Source organism: Anomaloglossus baeobatrachus, chromosome 8, assembly GCF_048569485.1.
Source record: "Anomaloglossus baeobatrachus isolate aAnoBae1 chromosome 8, aAnoBae1.hap1, whole genome shotgun sequence".
NCBI classification, from domain to species: Eukaryota; Metazoa; Chordata; class Amphibia; order Anura; family Aromobatidae; genus Anomaloglossus; species Anomaloglossus baeobatrachus.
In genome coordinates, this window is record NC_134360.1 from 31,542,696 (window position 1) to 31,557,057 (window position 14,362).

Below are 14,362 nucleotides of genomic sequence, written 5' to 3' on the forward strand. Positions count from 1 at the left end.
CACAGTTCTGTACTCAGACCACGATGCATGGACTGGCCATGGGTAGAGATGAGTGGACCCATGGAAATTCAGTTTGGCAGATTAGATTAGACCCCAATGGAGGTCATTAATTTGGCAGCTCGGGTCTCCCTCCACCATGTCTGCAGCCTTAATCTGATCACTTCCGGGGGCGGGTGGATGGGATGTTTCCATTTTTTTTTTGAGGTGCACATTACATCCAATCATGCTGTTGTTGTCCCCCAGTCTGTGCCATTCAAACACTGCAAGCGGCTCACAGTGGGTCGAGCCCCAAGCATACCGATGCTCACGCAAGTGGTTTGCATACGTAAGGCATCCAAACTTCAAACGCGAACTGTGAAATTCTGTGTTTGGTACGAACAACGAACACCGAACCTTAGGTTCGTTCATCTCTCATTATGCTAACAACTTAGTATTTGACCTGCTGGGTCACTGTTCCCTCTATGAGAAGTAAAGATGACTGGTCATAGGTTTATTTTTTACCTGGTGTAGATGCCGCTGTTCTCCTGAATCCGGTGATGCTTTTCTTTTGTTCCTGCTCCTCTCCATTCCTGAGATATGGCCTCTTCCTCCCTGTACGTGAATCTTCCCTTGTTAGCCAACAGGGCGTGATCCTCAAGAAGATGCCTAGAAGGAAAAGCTGAGGTTCACGCCCATTTGGTTAACAAAACTAGAATTACATTCAGGGAAGAGGGTGTCATATCTCCGGAATGGAGAGGCGCAAGAACAAAAGAAAAACATTGCCGGATTCAGGGGCACAGCGGCATTTACTCCAGGTTAAAAAAAATGCATATTTATGACACCTGATTCACCCTGCCTGAGGTTTGGGCAGCATGAATCACGTAACAGGTTCCTTATGTAAAAGCAGATTGTAATATTAGGTTCTATTACAATATACAGCTTAATACAGTAAATTAGAGAGACTGGTGATCTGCATGGAAATGTGGGTCAATAGATTCATCAAATTCCTGTGTACATATTGTGACAAGTAGGAGACGGGGGATTCTAAACAGATGGCTGGAAAGACCCTTTAACAGTAATTTATAAAGCTACAACTGTGCAATTTTTTTTTTATTGCATCTTGGGGAAAACTCTAAATGGAAAACAAGACATACTAATAACATAACCCAAAGCACATACTAATATAATAACACCTACCGATATAAAAAGCAACATTTATTCGGTTAAATGAATTGGAAACAGAAGGTATGACTAATGCCATATGTGTCCCTCCAAAAAATAAAATATATCTACAGTGATAGTAAAAATAAATAACCCACCAATAATATACACTAATATTTCTTTTCCAGGCATGACATCCCCCCTCAACATAAAAAGGAACAAAAATAAAAAAAGGTTTATGTGTATATTATATATATACACATATATACACACAGTACAGACCAAAAGTTTGGACACACCTTCTCATCTCTAGAACAACTGTTAAGAGGAGACTTTGTGCAGCGGGCCTTCATGGTAAAATAGCTGCTAGGAAACCGCTGCTAAGGACAGGCAACAAGCAGAAGAGACTTGTTTGGGCTAAAGAACACAAGGAATGGACATTAGACCAGTGGAAATCTGTGCTTTGGTCTGATGAGTCCAAATATGAGATCTTTGGATCCAACCACCGTGTCTTTGTAGAAAAGGTGAACGGATGCACTCTACATGGCTGGTTCCCACCGTGAAGCATGGGGGAGGAGGTGTGATGGTGTGGGGGGGCTTTGCTGGTGACACTGTTGGTGATTTATTCAAAATTGAAGGCATACAGAACCAGCATGGCTACCACAGCATCTTGCAGCGGCGTGCTATTCCATCCGGTTTGCGTTTAGTTGGACCATAATTTATTTTTCAACAGGACAATGACCCCAAACACACCTCCAGGCTGTGTAAGGGCTATTTGACTAAGAAGGAGAGTGATGGGGTGCTACGCCAGATGACCTGGCCTCCACAGTCACCAGACCTGAACCCAGTCGAGATGGTTTGGGGTGAGCTGGACCGCAGAGTGAAAGCAAAAAGGCCAACAAGTGCTAAGCATCTCTGGGAACTCCTTCAAGACTGTTGGAAAACCATTTTCGGTGACTACCTCTTGAAGCTCATCAAGAGAATGCCAAGAGTGTGCAAAGCAGTAATCAAAGCAAGAGGTGGCTACTTTGAAGAACCTAGAATATAAGACATATTTTCAGTTGTTTCACACTTTTTTAAGTATTTCATTCCACATGTGATAATTCAGAGTTTTGATGCCTTTAATGTGACTCTACAATTTTTAGAGTCCTGAAAATAAAGAAAACTATTTGAATGAGGAGGTGTGTCCAAACTTTTGGTCTGTGCTGTTATATATATATATATATATATATATATATATATATATATATATATATATATATATATATATATATATATATATATATATATGAAATGGAGTGCTGCCTTCTGATTTTTTGAATATATATATATATATATATATATATAAAAATAAATATATATATGTGTATATAAAAATAAATATATATATGTATATATAAAAATAAATATATGTATAAATATATATATCTATCATGAGGGTGAAAATCAACGATTGTCCAAAGCACTGAATTACCGTAATATTATGCACTCTGTTTATCAGGAGCGTGGGGAACATCAGCGTATCATAGTAGACATCATGGGACCAACTAATATTCTGTACCTTGAGGGCATGAAAAAACCTGGAACACTTGTACATATCCAGTTATTTCTAAAAAAAAAAATGCAATAACTGTCCAGACATCATGTCTTTGTATAGTCCTAAGTCTTTAGAGATTATTCTTGTCTACAAAATAGCTACCTCCAAAATGTCAGGGGTCAACAAAGAGTAGACAACTACTGTACAAATAATTGATTGGAGGTCACTATTAACTGCTGTAGATAATAAGGGAGGTGTTAGGTGTTCATGGATATAATATTGTCCGCACCCTCCCATATATAAGCATCCAAACATCATGTCTATGGTGGGGTCTGATCTGTACCCTTGATGGAAGAAGTTAAGAGCATGAAGGGTTGAACATGTTGAACTTCGTAGAGTAGAGTTGAACAAATTGATTCTCAAGATCCTTGCTAGGATAGTATTTCAATACCAACTGCCTCCTTCTGGCGGTATCTCCTACCTTCTTTTGATTAGTTCGCCATGTGCATGTCAATCCACAGCAATAACATGTCACCAGGACGGCTAATCAAATGAGGAGCCAGGGGGGATGATGATAGGTAGTAGGTGGTTCACAAGGCTAGTGGTCATGGAATACTGACCTGGCTACTGGACTAGGGTCAAGCAAATCAACTCTACTGTTGACGTCCAGCCAATATCGGTGAGTTTGAACAACTTTACTCTAATGTGTCATGGGACAAAGAGACGGGGAAGAGTAGAAGTCAGACTCGGCTGCTGGAAGGCGAATACCCATAGAACATAGACCTCCATAGAACATTGGCAGCAGAAAGGGAACCCATAAGGAAAATGCATGTCTGTCCTGAGGGTGTCCTTCACAAATTTGTGTGCCAAATAAAAGTTTGTGTTTGGAGTTTCAAAGAGACTGCTTTGTAATGTGCTATCCAACTAGGACTACGATGGTGACCGGCGTTGGGGTGGCGGACGTGCCGCAGAAAACACAAGTAAGTGTCGCACCCATCAGCTGGGGAAGAACACATGTACAATATCAGATTAAGGAAGGAGAGTGGAGCCTTGCCGGGAATCACCTGGCTCCCCCTTTCATAGGGGTCTAAGGACTCCAGTTTTCCATAGTGGCCATAGACTCTATGGAGCACTCAACCCACTAAGGCCCCACCACTGGTTGCATCTGACAAACCATCCTCGTTTTACACTAGGTTCTAATGTAAAACAGTAGGGAAAAAAACTGTTTTGCCTGGAGTCGAAATAGCGTATGGAGATCACAGAAAACACTATTTCACATGCATTATGCGAGCCTGTAATTCCGGCAATTGTGGAATGTAGAATAGTTTGAGTGGATGTGTGTACTATCAGCACAATAAACATTATTAAATTGCCCGAGAGGGGACGAGAGAGAGCGAGAGGAGAAGAAAAAAAATTCAAAGCATGTTAAACACGTTGAGTGCTGCATCTTAATGATGCCAAGTGCTTGCGCGGAGAAGAGGAAGGGATCCTATCAAGTCTTGATTGTAGCGGATGCAGCCACCTCGCAAATCACACGGTAATGCTCATCCTTAACCGCATTGAATATTGATAAATATCTATTTGCCTCGCAACGGGGGGAAGTTCGGTCTCTATTGGAAATCGCTTCCAAACAGTGTATTTCTGTTCCCCCTCCTCTGCACTCAGGGGTTTACTCTGAGTGATTTAATTATAATTTTCCTTGTGTAAGACAAATTAAAGAGAGGAGAAGGAGTGTCATGCCAAATCAGATTATTTATCTCCTTAACTGATTGCTGTGCTGCAAACCCCTGAGACGCCGCTAATGTGCTTCTCCATGTAAATGGGAGACTCGCTTTATATTATTATTTTATATAAGTGGGGGAGGGGCATTGGTTTTTAAAGGGGATACGTCACCCCTAGGAGAGGCCACTATTTTAATCAGCTGCCTCTTGCTGGGGCAAGATTTACCCAAATACTATGACTGGGGAGAAAAATGAGTAGTTGCCAAACTGACGTGATATCACTTAAGACATGGTCAGCACTGGATGCAGGAAAGAGTGAAGACGACAAAAAATGGAAGCGAAGACTGGAGCTCTAGCGTTATCTTCCATATTCAGCCTTCTTCACTTTTCGGCACTCACTACGTCACACGCGACATCCCTTAAGGCATAGTCAACACCGGAGGCGAGAAAGAGCGAAGAAGACAAAAAATGGAAGAGAGAACTGGAGTTCTAGTCTTACTTCCGTATTTTGCCTTCTTCAGTTTTTGGCACTCACTAGGTCTCACGAGACATCACTTAAGGCATAGTCAGTGCCAAAGAGAGAAAGAGTGAAAAATACAAAAATGGAAGAGAAGACTGGAACTTTAGTCTTATCTTCTGTATTCCGCTTACTTCACTTTTCGGCACTCACTAGGCCTCACAAAATGTCACTTAAGGCCTCTTTGACACGTCCGTGAAAATCACGCACGTGTTTCGCGGACGTGTCAAAGATGCGTATTGCCCTTGGTGAGCTGTGTGTACAGCACACGTGTGTTCTCCGTGTGTTATCCGTGATAACACACGGAGAGCGGGAACTTTCGACTCACCTGTCCCTGGCGTCGCTATCCGTGGTGCTGATCTTCGGTCTCCGGTCCTGCAGACTCCCCGCTGCTGCCGCTTCCGGTCGCAGTGAAGTGAATATTAAATGAGCGGCGGTCGGAAGCAAGTGACAGCAACGGCAGAGACTGCAGGGCTGGAGAAGGTGAGTAAAGATTTGTTTTTTTTCTCACAGACACATGTCTTTTTTCCGATGCGTGTCACACGAGACACATCAGTGTGGTCCGTTTGCATTACGTGTGACACCCGTGATGCTGGAGAGAAAACGGACATGTTGGCGTGAGAAACACACGGAGACACGTAAGTACGGAAGGGATACACGTTCCGTTCGAAAATACTTATGTGTGTCCAAAACCATAAAAAGACAGGTCTACGTGTGTACGTGTCTCCGTTACGTGAGAAAACTGCCAAACAAGTACCGGAGGCACGTACGCGTGAAAGAGGCCTAAGGCATAGTCAGCACCGGAGAAAGAGAAAAGACAAAATGGAAAAGAAGACTGGAGCTGTAGTCTTATGTTCCATATTCAGCCTTCTTCACTTTACCGCACTCACTAGGTCTTACGTGACATCACTTAAGGCATAGTCCGCACCGGAGGCGAGAAAGAGCGAAGAAGTCAAACAAATGGAAGAGAAGACTGGAGTCCTACTCTGATCTTCCATATTCAGCTTCCTTCACTTTTCGGAACTCACTATGTCACACGCGACATCCCTTAAGGCATAGTCAACACCGGAGGCGAGAAAGAGTGAAGAAGACAAAAAATGGAAGAGAGAACTGGAGTCCTAGTCTTACTTCCGTATTTCGCCTTCTTCAGTTTTTGGCACTCACTAGGTCTCACGAGACGTCACTTAAGTATAGTCAGTGCCAAAGAGAGAAGATAAAAAATGGCATAGTCAGTGCCAGAGACGAGAAAGAGTGAAAAATACAAAACTGGAAGAGAAGACTGGAGCTTTAGTCATATCTTCTGTATTCTGCCTACTTCACTTTTCGGCACTCACTAGGCCTCACAAGATGTCACTTAAGGCACAGTCAGCGCCGGAGAAAGAGAAAAGACAAAAAATGGAAGAGAAGACTGGAGCTCTAGTCTTATCCTCCATACTCAGCCTTCTTCACTTTTTGGCGCTCATTATGTCTCATGTGACATCATTTAAGGCATAGTCAGTGCCTGAGAAAGAGAGAAACCAAGAAATGGAAGAGAAAACTTGAAGAGAAGACTTGAGGTTTAGTCTTACCTTCCGTATTTGGCCTTCTTCACTCTTTGGTGCTCACTAGGTCTCATGCAACATTACTTAAGGCATAGTCAGCACTGAAGGTGAAAAAGAGTGAAGAAGACAAAAAATGAAAGAGGAGACTGGAGCTTCAGTTTTATTTTCCATATTCAGCCTTCTTCACTTTTCGGCGCTCACTACGTATCACGTGACATAACTGAAGACATAGTCAGCACCGGAGACAAGAAAGAGTGAAGAAGACAAAAAATGGAAGAGAAGACTGAAGTCCTAGTTTTATCTTCCATATTCAGCCTTCTTCACTTTTCGACACTGACTAGGTCTCACGTGATATCACTTAACACATAGTCCGCACGGGAAGCGAGAAAGAGTGAAGAAGACAAAAAAATGGAAGAGAATACTCGAGCTCTAGTCTTATCGTCTACATTTCGTCTTCTTCACTTTTCGGCGCTCATTACGTCCCACGAGACATCACTTAAGACATAGCACTGGAAGTGAGAAAGAGTGAAGAAGACAAAAAATGGAAGAGAAGACTTGAGCTGTAGTCTAATCTTCCATATTAAGCCTACTTCACTTTTCGGCACTCACTAGGTCTCATATGACATCACTTAAGGCATAATCAGCGCCGGAGATGAGAAAGAGTGAAGAAGACAAGAAATGGAAAAGAAGACTGGACCCAGAAGCGATGAGGCGAGCCAAAAGAAGACCAGATGGGAAGCTACCAAGTCAGGACTGGTAAGGTGATCATAATGTTTGGGGGTTTTTTCTTTTTTTTTTTAACACTTTACAGGTCCTAAAAAGAAAGAATTAAACAACAATAGAGGGCAGGTCGCCATTTTGTTCCACTCAAGGAAACCGAATGGCAAAACAACTCAGCTTCCGCCAAACCGAATTCACAGAATTGGATTCTATTTCAATCGATTCGCTCATCTCCAATTATGAGTAATTAATGTCATAAATAGTGAGTTTTTTCCTGCAGATTCATAATGAAAACTTGTACAGATCGGCAAATTCAAACTCATCCCTCTTCTTACTCAAATACAAAAAAAAAAAATTGCTGACGACTTATTTTTACCGATTTTTTTCTTTTCTTACGGCTTTGCTCCATTCTGTCTTTTTCACCTTCCTTGTAATTTTTTTTTTTTGTAGAATAATTAGAGATATTTTCGTCTGTCTGTGCGTATTGCAGATAGCTGGCTCGCTTTTGTCTTGTGACCTTACTTTCCGGCTGATGGGACAATGCCGAATCTGAAAGATGAAATTCAACAACTCCACTCTTCTCACACCCAAGTGCACAGAGATACTATATTGTTCCACTGACTGTACCAAATACGGTCTTGCTCGCTGAAATGGGAATTGCATGTATTTTTTTTTTTCTTCTTTTTCCCATTTCTGGTTTGTGTGTGTTAAATAGAAATCGAGACCGGTATCCAGCAGATTGTCATGGCTGCTTAAAGCAAGTCAATGTGCATCCTTCTGTGTAATATATTGCTCACTTACAGTTAAAGATGCACCGTAATTCAATCAGCTCAGCAAATGGATGGCATGCACCTTACAACATGATCGGCAGGGAAGCCAAAGACTGTAATTGTGGCAAGTTAACCCCTTCTCTTCCAGAACGAAAACTCCGTCGATGGTTTTTTTTTCCCCCGGAAGGAGAGATTTCCCTGCCATGGGGAGAGTATCGTAAAGATCTCATCACGTTACTGAAACAGAAGGCATCGTAATCTACAACCCGCGGAACCTCATTCTGCGAAATTCTAAGAAACCAATTGTAATGTTTACTACAGGTGCGCTTCCAACTATACCCATTGTGTAAATCAAGGGTTCCAAATTAAACAAGGATGTGCCTCAATAAAAAAATGCTAATAAAAAAGTCTACCGTACAAAGTTTTAAACAATTAGGTAGGCAAACAATGGTTTGCAAGCAAATAGAGCTCAGGGTAATTTAGGTGCAGAAGGTGGTGCATGATGAGTTCATGCAATAGGTAGATATCACGTAATGATTTATAGCCAAGGAGAAAGAGTAAAAATTACCGTCTGTGCCAAAAACTATCATCACAGATCGGATAATCCATGATGGGCAGAGATAGTAGAGAAGCAAAATAGATGGTTGTCTAGAGGGGCTGTCCAGGCCTTATGATATTGATGACCTAATAAATATCGCATGGATGGGGGTCTAACAAGAGGAACCCCAACCGATCCGATGTTCCCAGTTCCGGTAATGGCAGAAAGAGTGAAAATTACCGTCTGTTCCAAAAATTATCATCACAGATTGGACAATCCGTGATGGGCAATGATAGTAGGGAAGCAAAATAGATGGTTGTCTAGAGAGGCTGTCCGGGGTTTATGATATCGATGACCTAATAATTATCACATGGATAGGGGTATGACAACAGGGACCCCCACCGATCCGCTGTTCTCAGTTCCGGTAACAGCAGAAAGACTGAAAATTACCGTCTGTTGCAAAAATTATCATCACAGATTGGACAATCTGTGATGGGCAGAGGTAGTAGAGTAGTAAAGTGGATGGTTGTCTAGAAGAGCTGTCCGGGGCTTATGATATTGATGACCTAGCAATTAGCACATAGATAGGGGTCTGACAACAGGAACCCCCACCGATCCGATGTTCTCAGTTCTGGTAATGGCAGAGTGAAAATTACCATCTGTTCCAAAAATTATCATCCGATTTGACAATCCGTGATTGACAGAGATAGTAGGGAAGCAAAGTAAATGGTTGTCTAGAGGGGCTGTTCAGGGCTTATGATATTGATTACCTTATAAATATCACATGGATGGAGGTTTGACAACAGGGACCCTCAGCGATCCTATGTTCTCAGTTCCGGTAATGGCAGAAAGGGTGAAAATTAACGTCTGTTCCAAAAACCATCATCCCAGATTGAACAATCCATGATTGGTAGAGAGAGTAGGGAAGCAAAGTAGATGGTTGTCTAGAGGGGCTCTCCAGGGCTTATGATATTGATAACCTAATAAATATCACATGGATGGGGGGTCTCACAACAGGAACCACCACTGATCCACTGTTTTCACTTCTGGTAATGAATGATGTCAACCATAAACATAGCTAGGATAATACTGTTTACGGCTGGCTACCGGTAAAGCTAAATAATCTTATCGGTGGAGGTATTGGGTATAGGAGCACCATTAATATGATGTTGATGACCTATCCTCTCTAGGAGGAGAGTCAAAATAGAGATGCACGAACACGTTGAAGTTTGGTTTGGCGGGTTCAGCCGGACTTTAGATAAAGTTCGGTTTGGGACCCGGACTTGACCTGAACCCCAATGGAAATCACTGATTGGGCAGTTTGGGTTTCCGTCCACAAGCAGCCAAAAACAGATCACTTCTGGGGAAGGGTGGGCAAGGTTTTTCCATTTTTTGTTTTGTGCACACTTCATCCAATCACACTGTTGGCTCCAATGTGAGCCAATCACACACTGCAAGCGACAATCCTTAACAATTAGCCCCAATGGTCCAACTCCATTTAAGCTTGACTTTGGAAACAATCACCTGCTACCAAAATCTATTTTTTAAGGCACTGCAATCTTTTCTTGCCTGTGTCTCAAAACATTCTAAGTTTTTGCCACACAAAAGCAACATAAAAGGGATTAATTTCTAACCCAAATCTAAATGGAGGACAAAAAAAAATGCACTTCAAGAATTAATTTGTACGGGAAGCTTAAATGAAGTCTACTAGAAGAGGAATATCATTTAGACAATTACTGTCCAGGTGCCACCAAGACACCTTGTACCAGAGGTTTTATTCTGGAAACATCCCTTTTTTGGCTGCAACTTTTACAAATGGTTGGATCCGACACATCAATAGTAAAAAAAAAATCTCATGGTTAGAAGCTTTTCAGGAAGTTTCAGAGGAGACAACTTCTAAGTCAAACTGTTATGATAGTACAACTCTCTAAATGGAGAAGTAAGAATCACCTCATCTCAGATATTGGTAATTTTGGAAGTTGCGGGGTGATGCACCCAAAATCTTATAGGTGTGAGCAAAATACACTATCTTTGCCACTGAAACTCCAAATTAATAAGATTTGTTCTACAAGCGCTTGGGATAATCATTGCAGCACACACATTTGTGGTGTAGTGAAGGTTTCTGCTTTATTACATCATGTGACCAGTTTATATAGTATCTCAAACAAAGAAATAACTTTTCAGAACTATGCACCAGTGTGTGTAGAAATGTGAAACTTCCCCAACCATCAGTGTTAGCTGAACCCTATGACATCATTCAATTATAAGACCAGATGGTTTGTATAAGAACAAAACGGATTGTATTCTCTCACAGGCAACTTAACAGTTTGCAAATCACAACAAAAGGAGTGTATCTAATTGAGATAGTCAAAAAAGGAAATCTAGTCCTGATTTCTGTATACCAGTAACTACTCCAGTTGTGTACAACCTACGACCCATCACTCATTGGTAGAGTTGGTACAAATGGGTTCACATGTCCCATTCCAATGGCTCGACATGAGAGCCAAGATACCGCCTTTTACATTCTAGCATGAGCGGCTCTTCTCTTCATTTCACACTGTAACTTTGATCTTGGACCAAGAAGTACCACGGATGCCGGCAGGTAAGAAGACGCTTTCCTGCTACCATGCAGACCAGTGTCGTGGCCAATGGCATGTGGGAATAAACTGGCACCTAATTGGGAAACCTTATCTTGCCGCAAGACCAGTTGGGGGATTACAGGTTGTCCACCACTTATCTACTAAATCTAATCTGTGTGTCACAATGCAACGATGATTGTGCATCAAGAAGTATCGCGGATCACAGCACGTAAGAGGAAGCTCTCCTGCTTCCATGCAGACCAATGTTGTGCTCGATGGATGTGATGTGGGAATAAACTGCCACCAACTTTAATAATTGGGAAGTCTCAACTTCCTGCAAGACTAGTTGGCAAACTGAAGGTTGTCCACCACTTATCTACTAAATCTAATCTGTGTGTCACAATGCAACGATGATTTTGCACCAAGCAGTGCCGCGGATGCCAGCAGGTAAGAGGAAGCTCTCCTGCTACCGTGCAGACCGTTGTCGTGGCCAATGGAAGGTGTGAAAAAACTAGCACCTAATTGGGAAACCTCAACTTGCTGTAGGAGCAGTTGAGGGTTTACAGGTTGTCTACCACTTATATACTTAATCTAATCTGTGCGTCACAGTGCAACGATGATTTTGCAACAAGAAGTACTGTGGATCCCAGCAGGTAAGAGGAAGCTTTCCTGCTCCCTTGCAAACCAATGTCGTGGTCGATGGATGCGATGTGGGAATAAACTACCACCAACTCTAATAATTGGGAAGTCTCAACTTCCTGCAAGACTAGTTGGCGAACTGAAGGTTGTCCACCACTGATCTACTAAATCTAATCTGTGCGTCACAATGTAACGATGATTTTGCACCAAGAAGTACTGCGGATCCCAGCAGGTAAGAGGAAGCTCTCCTGCTACCGTGCAGACCATTGTCGTGCCCAATGGGATGTGTGAATAAACTAGTACCTAATTGGGAAACCTCAACTTGCCCTAAGACCAGATGGTCCACCACTTATCTACTAAAGCTAATCTGTGCGTCACAATGCAACGATGATTTTGCAACAAGAAATACCGTGGATTCCAGCAGGTAAGATGAAACTCTCCTGCTCCCTTGCAGACCGATATCATGGTTGATGGATGGGAACGTGGGAATAAACTACCACCAACTCTAATAACTGGGAAGCTTCAACTTCCTGCAAGACCAGTTGGCGAACTGAAGGTTGTCCACCACTTATCTACTATATCTAATCTGTGCGTCACAATGCAACGATTATTTTTCACCAAGAAGTACTGTGGAACCCAGCAGGTAAGAGGAAGCTCTCCTGCTCTTGTGCAGACCGGTGTTGTGGCCAATGGGATGTACGAATAAACTAGCACCTAATTGGGAAACCTTAACTTGCCTCAAGACCAGATGGTCCACCACTTATCTACTAAATCTAATTTGTGTGTCACAATGCAACGATGATTTTGCAACAAGAAATACCGTGGATTTCAGCAGGTAAGAGGAAACTCTACTGCTCCCTTGCAGACCGATATCATGGTTGATGGATGGGATGTGGGAATAAACTACCACCAACTCTACTAATTGGGAAGCCTCAACTTCCCGCAAGACCAGTTGGGGGACTGAAGGTGGTCCACCACTTATCCACTAAATCTATACACTAAACGTTAGGAACTAAAGTCTGTTTCATGTGTTCAGAAGCCAAGATCGGAAAAAAGCCGCTCCCCGACATTAAGAAAAAAGTTGATGAAATCAACACTTTAGTCATATCTGACTGCTACATTCACCAGCCGTTGGGTTTATCTGTTTGTACGATATGGAAACTGGGCATTCTATCAAATATTGTTGTCTGTTATCATGAAAAAGGTGTAAAAGGAAACAGAAATGCTGTTGTTTTTGTACTGTGTGTATTCTGGGTGTGTTCAGATGAACTTTCCCAGCTCCGTGCTGATTGAGTACTCAAAAAACAATTGAAAGGTTTGCTCCAGATCTCTAGACGTGCCTGTTTTTCCTCTCTTTTTTGGGTGGGAATCCAGATAACAACATTTACAAAAAGTGATAGAGGAAATATGAGATGTGAAAAGGTGACGATAGGACGAAAAAGAATAGACATGAAACATTTGTATCATACCGGAATGATGGAATCGAACACAAAGTGAACTTCGCGGACTTTCTCATTTTTAGGTATTCTTACAAGATTACGGGAGACGTTTCTTCTCCCGTAATCTTGTAAGAATACCTAAAAAGCCATGACCAAGTCAAAAAAAGCCAAAATAAAATATTTTGTAAATGACCTTTTAACAAAAACATTCCGTAAACAACTTTTCTGAGCCTTTTTGGAATTATTTTGCCAAATTACCGAGCCCTGGTGGTATTATCGCCTTCCGTAAAAACTCAATTACTGACCCAAAATATCATAATTTATCCAATTTCTACTACATTGCTATTTAGTTTACCGAAAATTACTCTATTACTAAATTCTCATTGGGCCTGAAAAGATCGTAAAAATTTAAAAGCGCCACATAGGGTGAAAATGCATGAGGATGTGCACAAAAAGGATTCAAAAGGCGCTCACCTCAAAAGGTTGCGTTCAGCATACGCGCAACGGTAAATATATGGGTTGAAGCCAATGTCTCCCGGATCTTGAAGGCTAGAAGATGCCAAACTTTGCCCGGGATATGTCCAAAGGAAAAGTAATAAAGCGGATCTAACCAGGTTAGATCAGCAAAAAACAAAAAAAAAAAAAAAGGGGAAACTAGTTAGAACTTGCAATCATCCACCAAAACGGCTCTCAATGAAGACAATAAATGTATCAAAAGAAATTAGTACAAAAGATTTAGGCAGTGGTGGAAATGATGCTGTAAAATTAAAAAAAAAATGCCCTCAGAAATAAAGAATAGTTTATTTTTATCAATTAACAAAATGGAAAGTGAATGAACAAAAGAGAAATCCAAATTCTACTAATATTCGGTCACGTTTCTTCGCCTTCATCGGTTCTTCTGTCTCTTGTACACAGATTGTGAAGGAACTCAGCAGGAGGATCTTCCAAACATCTTGGAGAACTGACCCCAGATCTTACTAGGGCTTGGTGGGGGGCCGAATCAGAGCTTGGTGGGGGGGCCGAATCAGGGCTTGGTGGGGGGGGCCGAATCAGGGCTTGGTGGGAGGACCGAATCAGGGCTTGGTGCGAGGGCCGAATCAGGGGTCGGTGGGAGGGCCGAATCAGGGGTCGGTGGGAGGGCCGAATCAGGGGTCGGTGGGAGGGCCGAATCAGGGGTCTGTGGGAGGGCCGAATTAGGGGTCGGTGGGAGGGCCGAATCAG

General features: G+C 42.2%; 1 protein-coding gene across 3 annotated transcripts in view; it reads right to left on the reverse strand.

Moving 5' to 3' along the window:
• Window positions 1–14,362, reverse strand: part of FOXP1 (forkhead box P1) — a 918,681-nt gene that overhangs the window by 89,091 nt on the left and 815,228 nt on the right. For all 3 annotated transcript variants that reach the window (XM_075321416.1, XM_075321417.1, XM_075321418.1), the window contains one exon: window positions 502–645. In XM_075321416.1, the coding sequence (XP_075177531.1) occupies window positions 502–645 (144 nt within the window). The remainder of the gene's footprint in view (window positions 1–501; window positions 646–14,362) is intronic.